General features: G+C 38.9%; 1 protein-coding gene across 1 annotated transcript in view; it reads right to left on the reverse strand.

Moving 5' to 3' along the window:
- Positions 1-19,799, reverse strand: part of PTK2 (protein tyrosine kinase 2) — a 342,995-nt gene that overhangs the window by 66,611 nt on the left and 256,585 nt on the right. Inside the window, exons 23-26 of the mRNA XM_011990150.1 lie at positions 18,371-18,486; positions 17,269-17,369; positions 13,082-13,171; positions 9,319-9,523 (exon numbers count right to left, since the gene is read on the reverse strand). Coding sequence (XP_011845540.1) covers positions 9,319-9,523; positions 13,082-13,171; positions 17,269-17,369; positions 18,371-18,486 — 512 coding nt within the window. The remainder of the gene's footprint in view (positions 1-9,318; positions 9,524-13,081; positions 13,172-17,268; positions 17,370-18,370; positions 18,487-19,799) is intronic.

Genomic DNA, 19,799 nt, shown 5'->3' on the forward strand with positions numbered 1-19,799 from the left:
CATTCTCAAGAGAAAAAAAAATTTAAAGGAGACTGATTCTACAGATGACTCAGATGTTGAAATTAGCAAGGATTTAAAAGAAGCTATTATATTCAGCCGAAATCGCACCACTTTATTCATCATGGATTACAAAGTAAGACAGCAAAAAAAAAAAAAAAAAAAAAAGAGCCAGATAGAAATTCTATTACCAAAAAATACAGTATATGAAATAAAATCTCCATTGGATGAAGTGATCACTAGATAGGGATGATAGAAAAGGAGTTAGGGTACCTGAAGGTGAGTGAATAAAAATGATCCAATCTGAAGCAGGGAAGGTCAGGAATGGGGAGAGGAGGAAGAGCAAGGGAAAGAGAAGGTGACAATGAGAGCTTCTGGGACTTGGCCTGAAGGACACCATCAGAAGTCTTAACACACATGCAACTGGAATCTCAGAAGAGAAGGAAAACAGAACAGAAAAATATATCTGAAGAAATAATGATCTAAGTTTTTCTAAATTTTATAAAGGATATGTTTATAGATTCAACCTTTTGAATCAGCAAATCCTAAACACAATTGACATTAAGAAAACCACACCCAAGCACATCCTACTTAAACTGTTGAAAAATCAAAGAAAGAAAATCATGGAAGCTGCCAGAGAAAAATGACACACTGCATACAAAGTAACAATTGTATGACCAGTGACTTCTCATTAAACATAACAGGGCAGAAGACAGTAAAAGAACATCTTTAAGGTGCTGGGAAAAAAAAAATTACAACTCTGTTAACCTGAAATTCCTATCAACAAAGTTAAGTTCAGCTCATTTTTAGATAATATACAACTAATAGAATTCACCACCAACTGATGTGCACCACAAGAAATGCTAAAAAAATTCTTCATCTGATGGGAAACCAAATGGAAATAAGTTCTTCAAGAAGAATGGAGCACTGTACGAAGTTAAATATAGAAGAGTTTCCTTACTTTCTTTAAAATGGTATTTAAGACAAAAATCATAATCTAATTTTGTGAGGCTAATGGCATATGTGAATGTAACATACATGACAACTTCGGCATAATGGACCAAGGTAGCGGTGGTAAATGGACATTCCTGCTGGCAAAGTTTCTACATTTTATATGAAGTACAATGATTAACTCTAAGTAAACTATGAAAAGTTAAGATGTATAATGTAATTCCCAGAGCAAGCACTAAAAACATAATACAAAAGGTATTGCTAAAATGCAAGTCTGAGAAAAAATTAAGGCAGAGAAAGAGAGGTAGATGTTAAGTTATTGGTTTCAAAGTGCCAAATTGTGCACTTTGGCAAATTGTGCAAAGACAGTACTACGATAGAGATGTGTGGGTGAGAACCAATGAGGGGTAAGAATTATTGTTAGATATGAAGCAGCTAAGATATAATTTTCAGTAGAAACAATTTACATTTTACATTAAATTCCTATTAAATTCAGATTTGCAGTTTGCTTTTTATCACTGGGAGGACTGAGGGCCAAAACAGAACACAAACAAAAAAACTCCTAAAGTTCACACGTTGTGAACATTTTAACTGTACATAGCTATAATTGTGAAACAGATTACTCTTCTAGATAATATCTAGACCCAACAGCATAGCAATGCAAAAAAAAAAAAAAAATACTGGTATAATGACTAAAGAGGAACTGAGACACCACCTTTGAAAGGAATTTTGGAAGCAAATACAAAATCACTTAAAAAAAACACACAGTAGTACAAGCAATTTCATGTCATTAATCAAACCTAGGACTTCTAATTTAAAATTCACGTTGTGGGATAAGTGAAGAATCCAAAACAGGTTAAACATGTTTAAGATGCTGTTCACAGATTAATACTTTAAAATTCATGTATCTATAATACATCTGTAAAACATCAAAAAGATGTGCTTGATATTTTGATACCAAGTATCTTGGTATTCTTATTATCTGAATAATAAGAATAGCTAACATTCACTCAAAACTCATAAGAACCCTAGAAAGTAGCTACTGAGTAGAAAGAGTACTACACTTTTTAGAAAAGTAGAGAAAGAAGGCCGGGCACGGTGGCTCATGCCTGTAATTCCAGCACTTTTGGAGGCCCAGGAGGGTGGATCACTTCAGGTCAGGAGTTCAGGACCAGCCTGACCAACACGGCGAAACCCTGTCTCTACTAAAAATACAAAAAAAATTAGCCCGGCACAGTGGTGCACGCCTGTAATCTCAGCTACTCGGGAGGGTGAGGCAAGAGAATTGCTTGAACCAGGGGAGGTGGAGGTTGCAGTGAGCAGAGATTGCACCACAGCACTCCAGCCTGGATGATAGTGCGAGACTCTGTTTCAAAAAAAAGAAAAGAAAAGCTAAAGATGTTTCCCAAGGACGGTAAAGTGGTGGGGCCAGGATTCAAAGTGAGATCTGTCATTCCAAAGCTCATAATTCTGCACAATTCTGTTACTGGTTACCTTAAAATTAAATACAAATAACTATATATTTTTAAGGATGTCTAACTATAACTGATAACTCTTCTGTACTCTAAGACTGCCAGGTCCCTTCTGGATTTTCAAGGAAAGCTTTGTTGTTACTACTACCTACTTCTAAATTAGCTAACACAGTGTGTGTGCTTACCATGAGCAATGGACATGGATTATTTATTTATTTATCTGTTTGTTTGAGACAGAGTCTCGCTCTTGTTGCCCAGGCTGGAGTGCAGTGGCACGAATCTCGGCTCACTGCAACCTCTGCCTCCTGAGTTCATGCGATTCTCCTGCCTCAGCCTCCTGAGTAGCTGGGATTCACAGGCATCTGCCACCATGCCTGGCTATTTTTTTGTATTTTTAGTAGAGACGGGGTTTCACCATGTTGGCCAGGCTGGTCTTGAACTCCTGACCTCAGGCCTTGGCCTCCCAAAGTGCTGGGATTACAAGTGTGAGCCACTGAGACTGGCCAGATTATTTATTTAATCTTGAGAATATGGGTAGTATATTTGTGATCTTGCTCTTACAAGGGAGGCTTAGTAACTTGCCCAAGGCCACACAGTCTTTTAAACATTCTTTGAAGAATTATACACGCACACATGCCCATTTACTCTCAAGGTGTTGCTATAATAGCTTGAACTGGCAGTCTCACAGATCAACTGAAATAGTTTGTGTTCCTTAGATGCCTTGCAACTTCACTTAGGTATGATACTGAGAAGTGATATGAAAAAAAAGTAAGAAAATCTGTCTGCACCCATGCTGAGCTAAGCTATAGCCCTGACCAAACATTCTCCCAAAGGCTGGTTTTGTTTGATAAAGTTAAAAAGCAAAACATGACAGCACATGGTTAAGACAAATAACTAGAAATCAAAAACCAAAAGAAACATACACACACAAAATCAAAAACAAAAACCCCCAAACAAAAACCTCCAACACCTCCCAGCTGGAGTGAAAGCTCTGTATACAAGCAGTTCCCAGCAGGCTCTCTGGATGACACTGTGCCATGGTTTGGCTCTGATATGCTTGAAGTCAACTCTAGGTGACTTGTTCAAAACTTCCAAACCTGCTCCCCAATGTATGTGAAATTATTGTGTTCCACAGCAGCAAAATACAACACACTCAAAATATGCCAATAAAACAAGTAACACTAGTAAGAAAATACTTTGAAAGTACACAAGGAAGTCCTGTCCCCCTCAAAGCCTGTGGGTAGGGCCTCTGTGCATCTGCTAATGATGCTGCCATTCCCTTTAAGGACTTCGGTTGATACTCAAACAATGTAAGAAAATCAGCTGCAGGAATTCTCTGTAATAGTATTTTTTTTCTTTTTCCTTTTTAACTAACCAATATTAACAACCTGCTCACCAGTCCAAATCATAAAATGGCAGGCACACTTAATGACTTCTAGCCAATAAACATCAAGGCAGTCAGTAAAGCATGACAGCTCATAGCTCAAGCTCTGGACTCAGGTGAATTCCAGCTCTGTGTCCTTCTGTCAGGTGCCTAACCACACAGTTTCAGTCTCCTCATCATCGTAAACTGACGATGAAGATACTACCTCTATGTCCCAGGACTGTGAGGATTAAGGTGAAATAGTGTATAAAAGTTCATGGCACAATGCCTGCCAACAGAAATTGTTCTATAACTACTAGCTATTTCAATGTTATAACTAGAAGAGCTAACTGTAGAGGATGGAGACTTGCTATCAATGCACATGGTACTGGTTCTAAAAATATTCCTAAAGAGCTCAATGATGGAAGACCAGTTCAAAATCAGGGACTGTTTTCCAAGGTGATACTTACAAGACTGGTGTTCTTTAGAACATAAAGCATCAGGTAAATCTGTTTACGTACCACTTACTATATCATCTAATTTACAGAGCAATATTCTTGAGAGCCCCAAATTAGAAGTATACAAATTTTCACCAACAGTGGAATGAACTATAGTATATTCACAAATGGAACACTATACAACAATGAGAATTGAGTATAACTACATGAATAATATGGATTAATCCCACAAACTGTTGAGTAAAATAAATTATATATATATGAAGTAAGTACTGACTGATACCATTTACATCATGTTCAAAAACAAGCAGAACCAATCTATAGTCAAGATAGAGGTTACCCGTGGAGGGTGAACAGTGATTGGAAAGGGGCATGTGGAAGATTTCTGGGATGCTGGTAGTACTTTCATTTTGGATGCTGGTGACACACTGTATCCAACTGGTGGAAATCCAGTAAACTGTCACTTCTTGGTGTGTTTATTAAACACCAATAAAAAGTTTTAAAATATACAAAAATCATAACACAAAATTTTAAAGTGATAATTTTGTTTACTGCCCTAATTTGCCTAAAATATATTTAAGAATTTTAATATTAACCTAAAATATTTTTCTAATCTGAGATAAAGCTGATGTTCTTTTTTAAAATAGTGGTACCAACACCTTAGTCAAGAAGAGTACTGTTGGGACATATTATTTTTGAACATACCTGCAAAAAGGCAAATACTAAAGCTGTTTATTATGGTTTCCCTGTCATAGTACCTCATAAAGAATTAACTGAATTAATCAGCAGTTAAATGCCTTTCTTTTTTTTTTTTTGAGACAAAGTCTAGCTCTTGTCTCCCAGGCTGGAGTGCAATGGCGCGATCTCAGCTCACTGCAACCTCCGCCTCCCAGGTTCAAGCGATTCTCTTGCCTCAGCCTCTTGAGTAGCTGGGATCACAGGTACCTGCCACCACGCCCGGCTAATTTTTGTATTTTTAGTAGAGACAGGGTTTCACCATGTTGGCCAGGCTTGTCTCCAACTCCTGACCTCAGGTGATCTGCCCGCCTTGGCCTCCCAAAGTGCTGGGATTACAGGAGTGAGCCACCGCGCCCAGGCAAAAAGTACTTAGTGCGCTCACTCAAAGAATACTTAGTGCGCTCTTATAACCTGACAGTTATAAAGCACAAAAATGCTAAAGTATGCATTATAAGAAAATTTCAGTATTGAACAATTAAAGGTATTCCTATTGAGGAATTTTTTATACTTGGTAACAGACCACTTGCAGGTTAATCTCATTCTACTTCTCAATGAATTAATACCTATGAATAAACAGGATGTAGGAAGGACAGGTTTCTTGAGTCACAGACATCACCTCATCAAAGTATGACCGAGGTGATTTTCCTATGAGTTTGCCCAAAAGGTTCCATACCAAAAATCACTTCTCAACTAATATAGTCAAAAACAAATATACAAGGCTGGGCATGGTGGCTCATGCCTGCAATCTCAGCACTTTGAAAGGCCAAGGTGGGCGGACTGCTTGAGCTCAGAAGTTTGAGACCAGCCTGGGCAACATGGCGAAACCCCATCTCTACCAAAAATACAAAAAATTAGCTGGGTGTGGTGGTGTGGTGTGCATGCCTGTAGTCTGAGCTACTCGGGAGCTAAGGTGGGAGAATCACTTGAGCATGGGAGGTGGAGGCTACAGGCAGCGGAGATGGTGCCACTGCACTCCAGCCTGGGCAACAGAGGAGATCCCGCCTCAACAAAATAAAATACACACATACACTCCAGTTAAAGATAAGGGGAATCCCACAGTAATTTGAGTCTACTTGCAAATATTCTTTCGAGCTAGGGAAGGAGAATTCTTTCGAGGTCAAGAAGAAGAATGGGATTTGGGAAACATTTTTAACTACCATGGTTTTTAACTACCAAAGGGCTATCCAAACTTATTTTTTGTTAAAATCCTGGAAATAATAAAAATTTTGAAAAAATTAGTAACCTATTTAGTTATTGTGATATACTGTTATATGTAAATGTTCAAGTAAGCAATTATATTATATAGTTACATTTTATAATATAAAATGGTGGCCTATTTGGTAGCCCAATTATACATGTTCAAAATGCAAAGTTAAACACCATTTCTAAAACAGAACAACGCAGAATGAATGAATGCTGAATTACCTGTGCTAGTAGTATATAAGAAGATATCCATAAATTATACTACAGGTACATATTTAAAGTAATTATATGTAGTTCTAAAAATATGTATTGGATACTTTTTGGAGATAATTTACCTCAGTGGAGCATTCCTTAATGTTAAGAATCACTCATATGTTCTAAGCCTTGAACTCAGTGCCTGGGTGACCCTTTCTGTATGTAGCTAGCTAGGTTCCTGGCCTGGAGGTTCAGGCAACACCGAGGTGAGTATGACCATCCCTGTCCTCAAGGAGCTTCAGTCTAGTAGGGGATGAGACATACTAGACTGTGAGCTCCTCGAGGGCAGGAAAAGTGTTTTAGTCATCTTTGCCCCAGTGACTAGCACCAGGTTCAGCTACTGTAGGTGCTCAACAGTGTTTATCAAACTGAATTGAACACGGGTTGCAGCCATCTACGGCAGCATAGGGTAAGCCTGATAAGAACAAAGAGCTTTGGAGACTCAGAGGGTGGAGGCTAGTCAGCTGTGAAGTCACAGAAGACCCAGTGCATGAAAGAAGCCGAGAAAGATGGGTAGGATCTCCCCAAGTGAAGGAGGAGGCATTCTGGGCTGAGAGGAGGGTTAGTTTAGCTACCAAGTGTGAAAGGGATGGGAAGACAATCTCAGGCCATAATGTAATGAGGCCTAAATGTTACCGTGGAAGCCTTTAACCAAACATGAAAGGTGACAAAACCCCACTGAAAGTTGTTTTGACCAGAGGAGTTATTTTTCCAGTGACAGTTCAGGAAGATTGACTAAGCTGGTGATGCCAGACAGATGGGAGACGAGCGCGGGATGGAGGATGGGGGGTGTGCACAAGGAGTGAAGCATGACTCCAAGATGGTGTCGAAGATAAAGGCACTATTCCAACCTGGAGGAAGTGAGGAGGAAGGGCTGGCTTAGAGGAGAATGTAACAGCTTTGCTTTCTGGATAAACATGATGCCCAGCCAGCAATTCAAAATGTAAGTTTGGGACTTGAGAAAAGGGCAGGACCAGAACTACGGACAGAGAGAGGTGAGAAGTAAAGCCGTGTGAATGGGTCAGACATCCAGGAAGAGTAATGAGAGAAAATGGGAGAAAGTAAGAGGCTGAGAACAGAAATTCAGTTAATACTCATAGTAATGGTGGAGAGATGGCAAGTCAGTGAGGTAGAAAGAGATGCCAGGGAGGTAGGGTGATAGAACTGGTATCAGAGAGGAACAATGTCAAGGACAGAAACTGTCAAATCCTGAGGAAGGATCAAGGAGGAACAAATAGGAGCAAAACATGCAATAAAGCATGTCCAAAAACTAGCTGTAAAAGTGAGAGAATAGGCAGTTAAGTTATATGAGAATTAATTAAGGAACTGAAGATTTTTGGCTAGAAGAAGCTAAGAGGAGGTAAGGAAGCTGTTTAGAATTACCCTGAAGGCCTATCGTGTGAAAGGCAGAGTAGGGTTGTTCTATGGGGCCTTAAAAAGTAGAACCAGGCCAGCGCGTGAGAGTTATGGGGACGGAGACCAAGAGTGTGGCTGGTCTTTCTGATGTGGTGCTCACTGTATTGTAATAACCGGTGATACCTCGGTCTCCTCCACCAGACTTTAAACTCTCTGGGGGCAGGGATTGGGTCTTGTTCACTGTTGAACCCACAGAACCTAGCTTAGAATAACAAAGGTGCTTAGCAAACATTTTCAGACTGGATGAATCCTTTGTGCTTCTATCTATGGGTCTTAATTCTTCTTTGAAATATTCTCCTTAAAAGGAATCCTGTCTAGCAGGTTGAACAGCTTGAACATGTGGAGAAAAGGCTGGGCTAGATGGTGAAAGCCTGGACGCTGTAGTTGATGATTTTTAGGAAAAAGACTAAAATACAGCATGAAAAACAAACCCATAAACACGTAAAATCGAGGAAGTCCCCAAGTGTGAAAACAGGTTAACACAGCACACATTGAACCATGGTATTGTTTATATAATAAAGCTTCTCATGCCTATGTGTTATATTACAATATCTTGTTTATTACAGTATTAAGTCTCATTCTAGACTCCAATTCAATTCAATTCAGCAAATGTTTATTGAGCACTTATATGGTGCCAGATCCTATGCTTGGCACTGCGGCTACAGAAATCAGTAAGACACAATGATGCCCGTCAAGAGCTCTGAGTATAGCTGGGGACACAGACAAGCAAACAAGAACCTCTCCAGGCCAGGCAACAGGGTAGAGTATGCACATGCTTCTCTGAGGGATTCAGCACACTAATGTCCCTGCGTGCTTCCTCCAGGGGTTTAACAGTACCTGGCACAAAGTAGGAGCCACAAAACGGCACCTGAACAAGCAATGGATGTTTTAAATATAAAAACAGAAGTATTCAAAAGGTGCCAAAGGAATAACTATCTCTTTCGGGGCAGGGCTGATTAGGAAGGCCTCCTGAAGCAGGTTAACATCTGAGCTGGGTTCTGAAAACTGAATAAAAGTTTACAGGTGGCCAAGGTCAGGAAAGGGATTTCTGGGAGTGAAGACAGCATGTGAAAAGGCAGTGAGCTGTGTTAGGAGAATTATAAGTAGGTATTGCTGGATCATAAAGTGTGAGGGAGATAGAGATAGAGGGTTGTGTTAGATGAGATGAGTGAGGTAACTAGGGACTATGTTATTATGGATCTTGCAAGCCATGCTAAGTCAGAAGCTAGGGGAGAGAGATTTGACCATAATTGGAGCTTTATTAAAATTTTAAAGATATAATTTACTTAAGACTCTAGCAAGGTAAAAAGAAATGCAAATCAATTTTAGAAGTAATTGCATTTGAATGAAAAATAGTTTGGCCTTAGACATACTGATATAATGACCTTAAAATGCTATTACTGCAAGGAGGAGAAGCAGCATAATCTGCCCCCACCCCCAGGCCCTCTCTCCCGCCAACTCCTACCTGAGCTGAGCTTTAAGTTCAGTAAACCTGGGCCGCCTGCTGGGGTCATAGGCCCAGCATTTCGTCATAAGGCTGTAGAGGGTAGGAGGACAATTTGGAGGCATTGGTAATCTTTCCCCATTTTCAATTCGACCGATTACATCATTGTTCTTCACTCCTTGAAAAGGCTTCACACCATGCATCAGTATCTCCCACATACACACACCTGTCAAGTGGGAATGAAAACACAACAGTGAGCTCAGTATGAAGAGTGTAACTCCCAGGTTCCAAGAAAATCGTTTTTCTAGGCACTAGAGTACCAGCTGGGAGGTAATGGGCAAGTTATCTACCAAAGCAGCATTATATTCACTCTAGTATAAAATAAGAATAACCTAATGATTTAATATGATGTAAATAATGAAATGTTAAATTATTATCAAGGAAAATGCTATAATTTTTCTCAGTTTATTTCTCTAGAAAAACACTATTAGAAAATTGCCCACTAGCTACAGTGGTACTTCGTGGCTTAATGAACTAGTTCAGGAAACGCTGAATTTTAATCTGCCCCACTTCAGTCTCACCTGTTTATAATTAGAGCAGCTGACCTGAGGTCCAATAAAGAAAATACTAGTGTAAGTCTTATGCTTCTGGAAAACTAAGATTCCTTAAAAAGTTTCCCTTAACAAGGTTGGCCTCTTCTTATCTAGAGTGCATAAAGGCGTCATTATCTGGTTGATTCATGGACTGGTCACTGTTTTCCCCCAGGAAAGATGTGAACTTCTTTGGGCTTCAAGTCATCTTGTCTATAAATGCCACAGTGTGACCGCAAAAAGTTTACTTGCATTCTACCCTTGGGAAATCCAATACTTTCTCAGTATCTTCTCAATAATCCTTAAAAATTCACCTTTAGGATGGGATAAAGAAAATGTAGTACATACATGCCATGTAATACTATGCAGACATAAAAGAATGAAACCATGGCCTTTGCAGCACCACAGAAACAACTGAAAGTCATGTATCCGAAGTGAATTAATACAGAAACAGAAAGCCAAACACTGCATGTTCTCACTTATAAGAGGGAGCTAAATACTGGATACATATGGACATGAAGATGGAAACAACAGACACCGGGGAATAAAAGAGCAGGGGGGGAACGAGGTCGGTAATGGTTGAAAAACTACCCATTGGGTACTATGTTCACTATTTGGGTGATAGGTTCCACTGAAGCCCAAACCTTAGGACTGTGCAACATATCCATGTAACAAACCTGCACATGGACCCTCTGAATCTAAAATTTAAAAAAAAATTTAAAAATTCACCTTTAAAACAAACAAGAAACCTAAAACTGGCAATGAACATACAGTGCCAATGGAAAGGAAATGGAGAGAACTGGTGGTGTAAAGGGCGGATATTTTCTCCTAGTGCCTTATCATCACTGCTCTGCACTTGGTTATTCTGGGCTTCTTGCTACCTGTGGAACACACCAAAAACATCCCTTTACCTTCCTCACAAGCTCTCTTCCTTGTAGGTACATTTGTAATGTAGTTCTTTATAATGCTTTTCCTCTGGGAAAAGTTTCTGTCATTTCAAATCTACTTCTATCACAAAACAATGTACAACTGATGCCTTGAAGAAAGGAACTGTGACTTTATTTTTGCATCTTTAGAACCTAGAGTGAAATCTGCCTCAAAGGAAGCAAGGCATATTACCATCTTGATGTGAATTAGATTCTGAACTTAGCCAGGAATCCAAGAATTTCAATGTAAAGAGTACCTGACAAACATAATGCCTTAGTACTGCTTTTCTCACAAGAAGTTACAACAATATCATCAGTAGTAGCAACACTGTGTATCACTTCTGGAGAACTTAATGTGTTCCTGGCACACTTCTTAGACATTTTACAAATACATATAGTTTTGAGACAAAGTCTCCATCACAGCTCACTGCAGCCTCCACTTTCCAGGTTCAAGTGATGCTCCCACCTCAGCCTCCTGAGTAGCTGAAACTATCGGCACACGCAACCCAAACCAGCTAATTTTTGTATTTTTTGTAGAGATGGGGTCTTGCTATGTTGCCTAGGCTGGTCTTGAACTCCTGGGTTAAAAGTGATCCTTCCTCCTTGGCCTCCCAAAGTACTAGAATTACAGGCATAAGCCACCACGCCCAGCCTCATATCTTACCCTTAATCCTCACAATAACCTTATGTTATGTTTCTTTCAATACTGCATTATATCACATTTGACAAAAATCACATTCACTGATTATAGGAAACATCATTAGTTTATATGACCAAAAAAGGGAGAATAATGTTGAAAACTAAAGTGTGATACAATTCTTTCTTCCCTCTTAGAATTTTTATTTTATTCTTACCAAAAGAGCTCTTTCAAAGTCATTCAGACACTACAGTAACAATATTAACAAAACAAAGTCCACATGAGTGAAAGCAAGTATAACTACATTAAAAAATGCCTCCAATTATTACCGACTGTAAAATGCCACTGATTTTAAGATACACTCCAGTTCTAGAAATGTTAACATGTAAAAAAACAGGCATCTTAGAAGTTTTGAAACATGAAATTTCTCTGAAAAGGTAAGTTACTTGCTCTGTGGATTACACAGCTAATAATCAAGGCCTTGGGATTTGAACCACATCAATTGGACTTCAGAGCTTTTTCTAATCATGTCATGCCATATCCTGTTCTATTTGAAAGTTCCTTCCTTCACCTAGTTATCTATTGGGACATTAAACGATGATTAAGAATCAACAGTAAGTAAACAGAAGAAAAAACATAAGAACACATACTTGATCAGTTATTTTTATTTATAAGAGGAAAAAAGGTACATAATCTTAACAGGGCATCTCCTCCAAAGTAGTTTCTAATTTAGCAGAGATAACATGTCCACAAGTCTATTCACAGAATCAACATGAGTGTTATGACAAAGAGAGAAAGTGTAGGAAATGTACAGAAAGGAAGAGGAATGCTTCAAGGACATTTAAGGTGGACCTTGAGGGTTAGGTAGGATTTCAACTGGAAGAAGAAGGTATAAGGATAAGGCATTCTGGGTAGAAGGAATAACACCAAGAAAAATGAAGAGTGGGGTCGAGGGAAGAGCCATTCATGTTAAAAATAGTGAGTAATTTTAAAATTTGGATAAAGTATTTTAAATAAGTAGCAAAGAATAAATGAGAGCCACACTTTTACACCAGCTAGAAGGAATTTCAATAACCACAGAGCAGGAGAATGATGACCTTACAGCAGGTGAGGAAGAACAAATGAGATTATCAAAAAAGCAGAAGCTACAGAAAACAAAGGATCAAACTTCCAAGTCTTGAGATAGGTTAGGAAGGAGCTTGGACCCCAGAATAAAGAGACAAGGTAGAATTTTAGATACTCAGGGTTGGAGGGGCCAGGTGTTTACTGTTTAATGTCATTCATATGAAAAGAATGAATTAGACGGCAAAGGGAGAGAGAGAAAAGAAAGAAGGAAATGAGCAAAATATTCCCCTGTGAGGAAAGAAGAGACAGCAAAGGGGAACAGAAAGGAAGAGTGATGGAAGGAGCTGGGCAATTAGAACTGTGGACCCTTATGGAAGCTGTGCCCAGAAGCTGATGCACAGTAGATGCCAGGCTATTTATTGTCAAATTAATCAAAAGAAGTCTGATGAGGAGATGATCAGGTTAGGGAAGGCAAATCAACCTACATATTCCAAAGAGAGATTTTTTTTTTGTATAACATATGAAATATTATTTTTAAATAATACAAAACTTTCAAGAATACTCACCAAACATCCATACGTCACTAGCTGAGGTAAAACGTCGAAAATTGATTGACTCTGGAGCCATCCATTTAATAGGCAATTTTCCTTTGGAAGCTAGAAGATTAATTTTAGAAAATAAATTTTCCTTGTTATCTGCTTAAGAATCTAACAGAGCAAGCTGAGATTTTCAGTATCAAAGGAAAAAGCTTTAACTATTTGACCCCTTGAATCTTCCATTTCTTTGGAAGAACTACTTTTCATTTCCTTTATGTTTTGAGGTCACTTAGGGGTGAGGAATGGTTAGATGGTAGATAAATAAAATACTAATGTCCTTCTCTCTACAGAGAGGCAAAGAACAGGGAGGGAGAGCAAACCCCAGTTTACCAGGGGTTTAGGTGCAGGTATTAGGTGCAACTCCATTATGTAAGATTCCACAATTTACAGAAGAGATACTTATCTGTAGCTTAGAATGCTTGCTATACACATATCCTGCTAATAATAAATAATATATAGTCGATCCTCACTGGTGGTAGTTAATGTTATATAAAGTTGTTGCAAACACAGAACCACTGCTCTCAGGAGAAATATGTACACATATATTCGTATCTCACATAGATTACAATCTTAACTCATCAAACAACTCATTCTGGTAGGTTATATTTCCTTTAGAAAAGGACGCTCAGATGTGTTACGTGACTTGCCCAAGACTGCCCCACTAACAGGTCCCAGAGTTGGGATTCAAACCTCTCCAACCACCAGAGCCTGAGCTGCTGGCTCTGCCCTGTGCCGTTCCCTCCCAGCCCTGACCCTGTCCTCCCACCTCTGGCTGTGACAGAAGGGAGAGACTGCGGCCTTGCTGAACCTCAGCTGCATATTTCAGTATTAGGGAATACTCAATTTTTTTGCTGCTCTGTGCATGTCCTCAAATGACTATGAAAGCACCTTGAGTATTGATTTTGGGAATTACAAACGTATGTTAGCCACTAGGTGAATGCACCAACGCAGACTCCACAAATAATCAGGCATGTGAGGAGCAGGAAGGGGCAATGGGTTGAGAAGGACTTCTCTAGGGAAGCCTGAAATCAGCTCCCTTTTCAGACCTACACGTTTTCTTTGTGCCACAAAGGCAAGTCACTCAAAACCTCAGTAAACATTTCCTCAACTGCTGAGTTCTCAAGATGAACAATCCCGAGTCCTTTTCTTCAAAGAATTCTCATTCTAAAAGGCAGACAGAAGTATACTCAAATTTGGTACAAGGTGTGACAGAGATAGTGAATGCATGCCAAGTGTCCTGAAAGTGGAGACGAAACAGTGACTGAGAGGATGACCAGGGAAGGCTGCAGGGAGAGGATGTAAGAGCAGAAGGGGTTGGTTAAGGGAGCAGGGCACAGGAACAGCACCCTGATTCAGAAAAGCATGGAGCATGAGCAGCTGGGCTCTGCCAGCATGTCAAGGGTCTGGACTTTCTTCTGTAAGCAATGAGTTGCCTCTGAAGACTATTAGAATTCCTAGAAAGAGGAGTATTTTGAAGAATCTCTATTTGGAGTTTGCACTTATTTCTATAGCCTAATGGAATGTATACTTATTAACTTTTCTGAGAAAATATTTGTGTGAATTTGTCAACTGCCTGTTCAAAATGCTGTTCGAATGATACGAAAATTTGGACATCATACTACTTGGAATTTAGCTCTTTATTGGAATTCTAGGACTTGGGACAGTTAAGATCAAAGCTGGATATAAAATGTATTTAAAAATAGTGAAAAGCTGACTTTGTCTTTTTTAAGTTAAATGACTAAATAATTATAATGAATAAACAACTGATCTTCTTTTCATATATCAAAGGATCATTTAAAAACAGTGACAGGTAGCTGGGCACAGTGGCTCATGCCTGTAATCCCAGCACTTTGGGAGGCCAAGGTGGGAAGATCACTTGAGCCCATGAGTTCAAGATTAACCTAGGCAACAAAGTGAGACCAAATCTCTACAAAAAAATAAAAAAATTGGCTGGGCATGGTGGCATGTGCCTGTGGTCCCAACTACTCAGGAGGATGACCTGAGCCCAGGAGGTTGAGGTTGCAGTGACTTGTGCTCATGCCACTGCACTCCAGCCTGGGTGACTGAACAAGACCCTGTCATAAAAAAATTTTAATTTAAAAAATTAATTTAAAAAACTAGGCTGGGTGCAGTGGCTCACGTCTGTAATTCCAGCACTTTGGGAGGCCAAGGTGGGCGGATCACGAGGTCAGGAGATCAAGACCATCCTGGCTAACACGGTGAACCCCCATTCCTACTAAAAATACAAAAAATTAGCCAGGTGTGGTGGTGGGCGCCTGTAGTCCCAGCTACTCGGGAGGCTGAGGCAGAAGAATGGCGTGAACCCAGGAGGTGGAGCTTGCAGTGAGCCCAGCCAGCGCCACTGCACTCCAGACTGGGCGACAGAGTGAGATTCTGTCTCAAAATAAAATAAAATAAAAATTTAAAATGAATTTTAAAAATCAAAGTGACAGGCAATAATATACAGACGATATATGGAAAGAAAATAGTTATGAGATTAAAATAAGAGACTAGCTTTGCATGTAAAAATCTGGGTTCATTTTGTTGCAATATGAAAATCAAATACCCTAAGAAATTGGCCTTTGTAAAATGGTAGTCATAATTAGCAGTATTAATAGCACAAAATGGATTTATCTAAACCTTAAAGTTCTAGGAATATGAAAACATTATTCAGAAAAATATTATTTCAGTAATAATTTGAAGAACCAATTCAATGTGATTCCAAGATTGGCAAAATTAAAGACAACTGACATAAACTAGATTTCAGTTAAAAAAACTAATGGAGGCTGGGCCCGATGGTTCATGCCTGTAATCCCAGCACTTTGTGAGGTGGAGGCAGGAGAATAGCTTCAGCCCAGGAGTTTGATCAAAGACCAGCCTAGGCAACATGGCAAAACCCCACCTCTACAAAAAATTAGCCAGGCATGGTGACGCATGCCTGTAGTACCAGCAATTTGGGAGGCTAAGGTGGGTGGGCTTCTTGAGCTCAGGAGGTCAAAGCTGTAGTGAGCAATGTTTGCGCCATTGCACTCCAGCCTGAGTAACAATGCGAGACCCTGTCTCAAAACAAGCAAAGAAACAAAAATCCCACCAAACTAATGGATCCAAGGTGCTGAAGTTAGCAGCCTGCGTATCTTTAAGTCAGATCCCCTTCACTGAGGCAATCGATACAACCAGCTGCATCTGGTGTAAGATGATGGCGTGTCTACTGATTGAAAGACATTTGAGCTGATATGAATTTCTGGCTATTACAGATACAACTGCAATGAACATTTGAGTATGGTTTTGTGTACAAATTTTCATTTCTTCAGAAGAAATGTCCAGACATGCAATTCCTGGGTCATATAATACTTGTATGCTTAATTTTTAAGGAATTTGCCAAACTCTCTTCCAGAATGCCTCTACCATTTTACATTCCCAGCAGCAATTTAGTTTCTCTGCATCTTCGCCAGCATATTCTTTAACAACTGACAGGTATGTACTGTAATCTCATTGTGTTCTGAATTTGCATTTTCCTAATGGACACAGATGTGGAACATCTACATCTTCACATGCTTATGTGCAATCCATATATCCTCTTCACTGAAATGTCCCTTCCTATTTTTTTGCCAATTTCTAAGTGCATTCTTTGTGTCATTTTTTCACTACGTTTTAAGAGTTCCTTTTATATTCTAGATAATAGTTTTGTCAGATATGTGGCTGGCACACATCTTCTCCTACTCTGCAGCTCCTCTTTTCATCCTTTTAACGGGGTCTTTGGCAGAACAAAAATTTATAATTTTTATGAGGTTCAGTTTATCAACTTTTTCCTTTTATGAATCCTTGTTTCTGGTGTGAAGTCTAAGGATCCCTGGCCTAGGCCTAGATGCCAAATATTTACTCTTATGTTTTTTTCTAAAAGTTTAATATTTTGTAATTGAGTCCATAATCCACTCTGAGTTAATCTGAAATGGGACTCAGAGGTTTAAATTGAGGTATATTTTTTGCCTAAGGATGTCCAACTGCTCCAGCACCATTACTGAGACGACTGTTGCTTCCTCCATTTAGTTAACTTTATATCTCTGTCAAAGATCAGGTGAACGTATTAGAACATACTGTTTTTAGAAATACGTTAAAGATTCCAAGCCTATTTCTTAGGTACTGCTCTGATTTCTTACCTTTGTAGTAAGTACTATCTTCCATATATCGGGATAATCCAAAGTCTCCTAATTTTACACAATCATTTGAGGACACCAGAACATTCCGAGCAGCAATGTCCCTGATAAAGAAGAATTTGAGACAGTAAGACTTAAAATAAGAAAAACAAACCTATAAGCTCGTAGATAAAGACATACCAATAGGCACTTGAAAGACAGCTTATATACAATGCAAGCAGATTATATGATATTATAGGATATATACAATAAATCTCATATATACCCACACACAAAATTTATTTCATATATATTCTTTTTGCCAGATATTTACCTATTAATAAATGATTATTTTGAATGATGGCAAAGTCTATTCTAAAATAATGAAAATCCTTATTACTGTTCATAAAACCATATTACCAATTGCATTAACTGATAGACAGTGATATATAATTGGGGCCTATAACACTGCCATTCCTGAAGGGATATCATTAGATAAAAGTTGCCTTCTGAAAACTTTTAAATGATTTTGCTGATGGAGTTGATTTTTTCAGAGTCTTAGTTTTTGTTTCTTTTTTTTTTTGGATGAAGTTTGTTTTAATGCCGGATAACAAAACACCAATTCTAATATGATACTTGGCAAACAAATTTTAAGGGTCTTTACTTGCATTCAAACAGAGACTCAGGCTATAAACAGAAATTCCGCAGAATGCTAACAGATGTCACTCATAAGGCTGTGTTGTCCCGGGAAGTTCCAGGACAATATTCGTTTCAGAGACCACTTCCACATGTTCACTGCTCTGCTGCCAAGTACAGGTTCTCTATAGCGTTTGTGTAAGGAATAAGTGACCTGAAAGTATCACAATGTTTACACTCCACGTGTGTAAAAATCCTGTAACTGTGTATTAACAAGCCCTGGCATCTCACTCTGACAGGACATAATGCAGCATGACTTGCTATTAACTGTGTACAATAGATTCCAATGATATACAGAATACAATTTTGTAGAAATGGTACAAAATGGTACCAAAGGGATCCTTGGGTCCAAAGACGCTCCAAATGGGTCCCTGTTTCTTGATCACTACTTTTCAGAAGGGAACTTAACAGATTTATGACTGTATCTTACCTGTGTACAAATCTTTTGCTCTCTAGATATGCAAGAGCTGTACTAAGCTGATAGGCATACAGGATCAAAGATGCTAGATCCAAACTGTATTTCCTTACTTGCAAAAACGACCTCAGCTTTTGGAACAATGGCCAAAAGAAAAAAGAAAGAAAGAATTAGTGACAGTGAATTGAAATCAAAAGCAAAAAGGTACATTCAACAATAATGCCGTTTTCAATGCATTTTTAATAATATTAGAATGGCTTCAAGTCTCTTCTAATAAAGCATAATAAATGAAACATTTAAACTCTGGATTCAGATTATTTTTTACTTGAAATCCTATCATGAAATTAAAATCTTTTTGACTAGAGACAAATTTCTTAAAAAATATAGAAAGATATGCTTCAAGGGAATGAATAAAAGCACAGTACAAATTATTGCTAAATAATAATAATTGGAAGAAAAACGATCTAGTTACTATCCAAACAAGGCTAATACAGTCAGTTATCTCCACTTCAAACTTTATTGTAGCTCTGGGAAGATACAAGGATAATGTAATGAGGAGAAAGCAGAGACAAGAAGGAATCTTCTCTCTTATTTCCTTCCCCATGAGGTCTTGGATGCAGAACAGTCATGTTGGGTATTTATCACACTGCACTTACTTATTCGTGCTACCACTGACACCATTAATAGAGGTAAATGCTAACATGGCAAAGAAAGGCATACACATTCAATACCTAATTCTAAATAATCGATGAGAGAAATATTTAGCCATATTTTTTGAGCCAGAAGAATTAGCAAACTCTCCAAAAGCAAAAGCAGAAAAGTACTGTGAACAAGAAATTATAATCAGCACTCCATTTGATTTGGAAATGTAGGGCGGAGGAGGAAGAGATGTTCAGCTGATGAAATCACACGGTGCTTCCCCCGCCCCCCCTGCCCAGTGTTTGATTCAGCAGGCCTGGGGTGGGGCACAAGAACTTGTTTAATGAGTTTCCAAGTGTTGGTGATGCACTGATTTGTTTCTGTATTCTGGAGAAAGTGAGAGAGCTGTTCACTCGATTACTCACAGTTTTTTTAAAAATTACACTTTAAGTTCTAGGGTACATGTGCACAACATATGTATGTATATACATACTGTTACATATGTATACATGTGCCATGTTGGTGTGCTGCACCCATTAACTCGTCATTTACACTAGGTATATCTCCTAATGCTATCCCTCCCCCCAACCCCACCCAATGACAGGTCCCAGTGTGTGATGCTCCCCACCCTGTGTCCAAGTGTTCTCATTGTTCAATTCCCAGCTATGAGTGAGAACATGCAGCGTTTGGTTTTCTGTTATTGCGATAGTTTGTTGAGAATGATGGTTTCCAGCTGCATCCATGTCCCTACAAAGGACACAAACTCATCCTTTTTTATGGCTGCATAGTATTCCATGGTGTATAT

Source organism: Mandrillus leucophaeus, unplaced genomic scaffold (genome assembly GCF_000951045.1).
Source record: "Mandrillus leucophaeus isolate KB7577 unplaced genomic scaffold, Mleu.le_1.0 Scaffold371, whole genome shotgun sequence".
Taxonomy (NCBI): domain Eukaryota; kingdom Metazoa; phylum Chordata; class Mammalia; order Primates; family Cercopithecidae; genus Mandrillus; species Mandrillus leucophaeus.